Source organism: Penaeus vannamei, chromosome 24 (assembly GCF_042767895.1).
Source record: "Penaeus vannamei isolate JL-2024 chromosome 24, ASM4276789v1, whole genome shotgun sequence".
Classification (NCBI taxonomy): domain Eukaryota; kingdom Metazoa; phylum Arthropoda; class Malacostraca; order Decapoda; family Penaeidae; genus Penaeus; species Penaeus vannamei.
In genome coordinates this window covers 5579996-5587495 of record NC_091572.1, presented here as the reverse complement: position 1 = coordinate 5587495, position 7500 = coordinate 5579996, and the positions used below count along the sequence as shown (strand labels likewise).

Genomic DNA, 7500 nt, shown 5'->3' with positions numbered 1-7500 from the left:
AAAGTTAACATGCTGCAGACCTTGATTTACTTTATAGAAACTATCTATCTCATAAAGTATATAATGTAGCGTAAATCAGTAAACACACATACACACATATATTTATATATTTATGTATAATATGAACTGTGGATGTAATTAGCATAACTTCATACTTTCCAGACAATAAGAACAAATATAATTTATTTATAAACTTCTTCCATGTGTATGACAATTGCTTATTATTCATACTTTACTTGCAACAATAAAATACCTTACTTCATAATGATCTTACTGGTTGCAGTCTCATGGTTAGCATTATTTTCTTTCTTACCCTTTGCTTTGTTTTTTCCTCCTTTGTTGAGCTAAATTTCTATTGCAAACAGTCTAAATGTCAAATATAAAACAGGTTTTAAAAAGTGATATAACTCAATTTCATATCAAAAACACCTTCATGTTTAGATATCCAAATAACCAGTATCAGATAGTCCTTTTTTCCTAAATGCCTGAATAATCATGCGACATGTTATTCTAGATAAAAATGCGTAATATTTAAGAAATGGCACCTCATCAGGAACAATTCAACATTTTCCTATTAGCCTAACCACATCTACTGAAATTGGTGAGCAAATCTGTGATGATTAAATTAATACCATTCTATTTGCTTTCTATCCATACATAACTTTCTTTCATAAGTTCAAATTCAGCTGAATAAAACAGTAAACTATTTATCAACTGAATAAAACTACGAACCATTTATCATAGACAATCAAATATTCATAAACTACCGCCAAGTTCTCTGTGACAGAATTCATATCCCGGTTTAACATTATCTAAACTAACATATAATTTACAATCAAATGAAAATTAATGCAGAGAAACAACACTATTGAAACATTACGAGAATGCGGACAAACTCTTTCATTACACGACACTTGTTTTAACATTTGGCGGTCATGACAGTCAACTATTTTAGCGAGTCTTAATCACGGCGAAAGCTCATCTCTTTTCTATTTGTGGAAATATATGCATTTATGTACGAAATTCCATTTCTACAGGCCTTCGTGACCCTGTCAAGTGCCTTGGGGCATTGAGAGCTGACACCTGTCAAGACGAAGCAGAGGTAGCCGACAGCAAAGGCAACGTTAGGCCAAGCTTTTATGCGTTTATACGCAATTCTAATCTATTGAAACCGTTGTTATGCCTTTCTGCAAAGAGTGAAAGCAAAAACTCACCCATGTCAACGTATATTAGCACGAATTACAGCATCACAACCGAGAGAGAAGTTACACACAAACACACTACACGAATATTATTGTACTACTGATAAAACACGCGTGCGTTTCCTTGGCGCAGGTACAGGAAAGCCGGATTGATTTGATAAAGATTTAAGCTTAGAATGTTGTTTTGCTAATGTAATACTTATAAACTATTCTTAGTAATATTTTGTAGTTATATGGATGATGAATAAAATATTTTTCGTATCATATAAACGTTTATTATATGTGATTATAGAAATCGGACAGAAGAACGCTTCAGGGAAAAAGGCTCGTATGGTAAACAACATTTCACGTCTTTTGTTTTAACATAATCTTCTCTAAAGTGAAACATTGTTTTTATTTGTTATGGTATCAACATCTTATATAATGTTGATAAGAGCTAGTTAGTTGCACGAATATTTTTTGAGAATATGAAACACAAAATTGATGGAATACAGCTGCCAACCGTACGATTACATTGTTGTCCCCTACGTTTTTAAGGCTTTATCCTCTTTCAAATTTCAGTTCATCTCTTGATAACAAATGCATGTCAAAACATAGTATTGAAGTTCCAATAGAATTTAAAATGCCATAAAATATTATTTTTATCTAAATAGTTTTCTTTTGTTATGATTTAGGAATAACTGCAATTATTGTTTACAAAAGTTTTTGACAATCCTTAATATCAAACGGGAGTTCGCGCATACCAGCTGACAGACGGCCGAGAGTCAACACAGCGCTTGCTCCGTCTCTCAAGGTGGTCGTCAGCTGTTTTGCCTCAATTTCCGGGGTACTTTATGCTGCAGTGCTGCTTCACTCTCATTTCTTCGTTCTTTTACTCTCATTTCCTGGTGTCTAATCACTTCTTGTTCTTGAAAATGGGTTAGAAGGATTTCCGTTGGAATAAGCAGGGTCATGTTACGGAGATGAACTGAAACGATCAGGGAAAATTGGATAATACCAATTATAGCCCAAAAGAATTGCAGACTTGCAAGGAAATAAGCTTCCTTGATCGTGGCTTTGCGCGCAGAGGAGTTACATCGGTTTTGTTAGAGGTAGCAGGTAAGTTGTTGTTTCTTTTGGGTACTTTTGAACAATCTATGGAATTCCCGGCTTCGGCTAGTGTTATCATAGGTACGAGATTACAGTTTTTCATTCATTTTCTTGACAAGAAGATGTGTTTATTTGAAATCATTTATTTTATATTCATGTTACAGTTCTTGGTTTTTGTTGATTACATAGTTTAGGTAGTCAGATAATACTTTTGTTCATTAGTGGTGGGTACATGATGTGCTTATAAGGCATCCGAATCTGATTATTATTAGATAGGAGCTTAGGTCTTCACAGTGGATCTTCAGATTGTCCTGTTGTTTGTTAAACTCTCTTATTCTTCAAAAATACAGACAGACAGTGTCCATGTCTGTGACAGTGACAATGTAATATTACTTCTCTTTAGGAGAAAATTCTGATTATTATCATCAACCTATGGATCAAGAAGTTTCCATTTCTTTTACTGTCATGTTTGTTTTATACCTCATCAGAGTCAGTGTATGACATGAAAAAGAATGAAGTATTAACTAACTTACTAATTTAGAAATATGATAAATACATGAAACATGATTTTCTGATTTATGGCAAAAGTTTATTTAGAACTTCACAAAGGTCTCCAATTTATTAACCATTCTCCATTGACAATTTTTGTTTGCATGTGTAAATCATTGTGATCTCATTGTTTAATTTCATTGATTAATTTCATACATAAAAATGTGTTCTGAATGTAGCACTATAAATGAATCCTTGTAGTCATTGTCATCATTATCCTTAATTAAGGTTATGGTAATGATGATTATGTTTATCATTATCATAATTTTAGATATGATAATGATGATAATAATATAATTATTATATTATCATTATTATTATTACTACATTATGATTATTTATATCATTACTAATATTATTATCATCACTATTCTCATTACTATTGTCCTCATAGTTATTAATATTATTAAATTAATCATCATCATCATCATCATTATCATTATTATTTCTGTTATTATTGTTATTGGTGTTGTTGTTATAATAAATATAATAGCAATAATAGTGATTATTATTATTATCATTGTTATTATTTTTTTGTCATTGTTATTTTTCATTATTATTTGTTGTTAGTATTTTAATTATTCTTTTTTTATTATCTTTATTATTTTTTATTATTCATTATTTATTTTTATTACTAATGTTATCATCAGCATCATCATTAATATTATTAATGTTATTATTATTGTTATTAGTTGTTGCTGTTGTATTTTTAATTATTATTATTATTATTATTATTATTATTATTATTATTATTATTATTATTATTATTATTATTATTATTATTATTATTATTATTATCATCATCACTATTATTATTATTGTTATTGTTATTATTATTATCATCAATATTATTATTATTTGTTATTATTATTATTATTATTATTATTATTGTCTTAATATAATTTTTTTTATCATTATTATTATTATTATTATTGTTATTATTATTATTGTTGTTATTATTATTATTGTTATTATTTTTATTATTATTATTATTATTATTATTATTATTATTGTTATTATTATTATTATTATTATTATTAATATTATTATTATTATTATTGTTATTGTTATTGTTATTATTATCATTATTATTATTGTAATTATTATGATTATTATTGTAATTGTTATCATTTGTTTATTTATTATTATTATTATTATTATTATTATTATTATTATTATTATTATTATTATTATTATTATTATTATTATTATTGTTGTTATTGTTATTGTTATTGTTATTGTTATTATTATTATTATTATTATTATTATTATTATTATTATTATTATTATTATTATTATTATTATTATTATTATTATTATTATTATTATTATTATTATTGTTATTATCATTATCATTATCATTATCTTTATCTTTATCTATCTTTATCTTTATCTTTATCTTTATCTTTATCTTTATCTTTATCTTTATCTTTATCTTTATCTTTATCTTTATCTTTATCTTTATCTTTATCTTTATCATTATCATTATCATTATCATTATCATTATTACTGTTATCATCATCATCATCATTATTATTATCATTATCATTATCATTGTTATTGTTGTTATTATTATTATTATTATCATCAATGTTTTTGATATTGTGATAATTATTATTATTAATGTTGCTATAGTTTTTATTTTTGTTATTATTATTGTATTATTGTATTATTATTATTATTATTATTATTATTATTATTATTATTATTGTTATTGTTATTATTGTTATTATTATTATTATTATTAATTTATTTTCTTTCTTTATTATTATTATTATTGTTATTATTATTATTAATATTATTGATATCATTATTATTATTATTATTATTATTATTATTATTATTATTATTATTATTATTATTATTATTATTATTATTATTATTATTATTATTATTATTATCATTGTTATTATTGTTATTGTTATTATCATTATTATTTTTTTATCATCATCATCATATTGTTATCATTGTCATTGTCATTATCATTGTTATTTTTGTTATTATAACAATTATTACTGTTATTATGATTATGATATTATCATTATTATTGTTTTAATTATTGTCATTAATGTTATAAGTATTGTTCTTGTTTTTGTTCTTGGTTATTGTTTATTGTTTATTATGTATCATTTATTATTGTTGGTATTATTTTTATTATCACTTGTGTTTTTATTTATATTATTATATATGAAATAATTATAATTATTTCTATTATTCTTATCTTTGTTTTTGTTGTTATTATTGCTTCAATTATAATTATTTCCATCATTCTTATTTCTGATAGATGCTATTAGGAGGATTAGAATTATTTTGAGGGTAGTTGTATTGTAAGTATCATGATAAATGTTTTTGCTTCAAATCTTTCAAAATACCCTTATAACACAGCCCTATTCCCCAATTCCAGGCTGCAATATGACTGCAACAACAAATGAAAGGGGAGGTGGGTTCCTGCGCACACGCCTGCGATCAGCACTCCACACTTCCAACGACCTCCTCTCAGGCATCTCCTCGAACATTTCCTCACGACTGTCAGCCTTCTCAGTAGCCTCTGCCAACTCCAATGCCTCCTCAGAGCGCACACCACCAGCGGGAGAGAAGGTCCGGCCAGAGACACCTCCTCTCCAGCTTCCTCCGAGCCCAGAGGACAGCCACCGCTCCCCAACCATGAAAGAGATGATTAAGGTAGTGTGGATGTGGGTGTGAGTGTGGGTGTTGTAAGCATTGGGGTGCATGCATGCATGTGTGTGTGTGAGTTTCTATTGAAATTTGGTATGTTATATTTGTTTAGAGTGAGATTAGGCATTGTCCTCAAAGTATATGTTATATGATAACAGTAAAGATATAGAAGTTATGGCATTAATGGATGTGGTTCGTTATTACATTAGAGATGTTTGTTTTGTATGATAGATAATGCAGTATTATCAGAAAGTCAATAGTGGTCCTTGTTGTATTAATTTGATATTGAACCTTTAACCAGGAGACCTTCAAACTTGAGAACTTAAGGGAACTGCCAACTTTGGAGGAATTCATGCAGTCAGAATCATCTTCAGAGCCTTCAACACTACCAACTGACACGCCAGAATCTCCCAAGACAGGCTTCCGTTACCATTTCAATAATTTCAACCAGGCTATACCAAAAAAACTTGTCGACTATAAGGTAATTGTAGATTACTTGCAAACTATTTTGCTCATTACTGGTAGAAGACATGAAAAGTTATATAGATTGAATTGATTGTAGCATTATATTATGAAGCAGTTTTTGCTCTTTCCCTGAGTATATTGTAATTTGAGTTGTCACTGAAAATTGAAATTACGTTAGGTGCAACTAGAAAAGAAAGAATTATGAAATCAATCGCATGAAATGCTCAATATGACTGACAAGCATGAAATTCTGTTTCAGCAACTGGCGATAAGGACTCTGAGTGGGGACACACAAGTAGAAGGTGTAGCAAATGGCCAAGAAGAGCTGCAAGGCTGTGCCATCAATGTGGAGTGTGTTGATGATGAAGCTGCACAAAATGAAGGTTATTATGATATCCATGTATTTTTCTGGTTACTTCACTCTTTTTTGACATTAATAGTACTTTCAGATGACAGTTTATTGTCTGAGATCTGATGGTACAAAAGATGGCATGGTATGTTCAAAATGTAGATTTTTTTTTGTAGTTAGTCTGAAATGTCTTTTGTTTTACATAGACTTTATTTACAGAAAGAGATATTCAGTTGTTTTGAATGTTACTTCAGGTTGTGAATAAGTTAGCCGTGGTGTGGGAACCAAGAGGAAGAGTGAGTATGATATGTGGCCAGTCTGTGCATGAAAGATGGTGATGGCCAAAACCTCTTTTTATGGGTGTAGACACTTAACCAGGTTTCTAAGTAACTTATAATTGCACACATATTACCTCATCATAATTTAGAGTAACTGAATTTTCCGCTTCTACTTACATTGTGTGGCTTCTGAATCAGTCTGAGAAAACTATTCCTTGACTTTGGAGAGAGGTAGTTCTTTCTGAGGAAGTCATGTTCCCTGCCTCATTTATTGTAGTCTGTGTCCAAAAATTTTGTCTAACATAAAGTACTGTCTTTCTAGGAGATGCACTAACTCTTTTTCCATGGCATTTATTTTCACTCCTGTGTAAACTGTTCCTAAATGTTTCCCTTTCTGGTTATTTGCTTTGTGCAACTCTTCTGTAAGTGTAAAACAATCCATTTTGCTTTCGAAAACGATAACCTTTTCGCCTGAATGAAGAAGAGGGGGCATCCTTACCCAAGGTGCCTCAAGGCTATTGTTAAAAGATAACAAAAGAATTCACTGAACAAAATCAAAGAGTAATTGTTATAGAGAAAATATGATCTGATATAGTTGGATATAGATTGAATTGTATCATAGGATGTAGATTTTCATGATGAATGTATTGATATTTTTTTGTATTTGAACTTACCATTTTTATTTTTGGTTGTTTTTGTGAGTTGGAAAAATAAAACAGGCTTTTTTTTACATTTTCATGATATGGATAGTGATTCTTAAACACTGAAAGATAATCAGTATTTGTTATTGTTGAGCAAATCAACCATAATTTTTTAATAACAAGCAGATATATGTAAGGATAAGGTATTTTAGAAACAGTGCCTGTGTTTTTTTTTATTTTTTTTATTTAGT

The 7500-nt window shown here is 28.3% G+C and overlaps 2 protein-coding genes across 6 annotated transcripts in view; one reads left to right on the top strand and one right to left on the bottom strand.

Annotated features, from left to right (window-relative positions):
• LOC113830120 (SH3 domain-containing kinase-binding protein 1) overlaps positions 1 to 1310 on the bottom strand; it is a 225111-nt gene extending 223801 nt beyond the window's left edge. For all 3 annotated transcript variants that reach the window (XM_070138275.1, XM_070138277.1, XM_070138276.1), the window contains exon 1: positions 1215 to 1310. In XM_070138275.1, coding sequence (XP_069994376.1) covers positions 1215 to 1218 — 4 coding nt within the window. In that variant the 5' untranslated portion in view covers positions 1219 to 1310. The remainder of the gene's footprint in view (positions 1 to 1214) is intronic.
• Positions 1311 to 1936: 626 nt separating this feature from the next.
• The window catches only part of LOC113806075 (uncharacterized protein KIAA0513), a 27914-nt gene continuing 22350 nt past the window's right edge, over positions 1937 to 7500 (top strand). Inside the window, exons 1-4 of one of the 3 annotated variants that reach the window (XM_027357184.2) lie at positions 1937 to 1995; positions 5245 to 5522; positions 5818 to 5997; positions 6241 to 6364. In XM_027357184.2, coding sequence (XP_027212985.2) covers positions 5253 to 5522; positions 5818 to 5997; positions 6241 to 6364 — 574 coding nt within the window. In that variant the 5' untranslated portion in view covers positions 1937 to 1995; positions 5245 to 5252. Of the gene's footprint in view, positions 2301 to 5244; positions 5523 to 5817; positions 5998 to 6240; positions 6365 to 7500 lie in introns of all 3 variants that reach the window. The other 2 variants (XM_027357183.2, XM_070138272.1) reach the window with 2 other exon arrangements.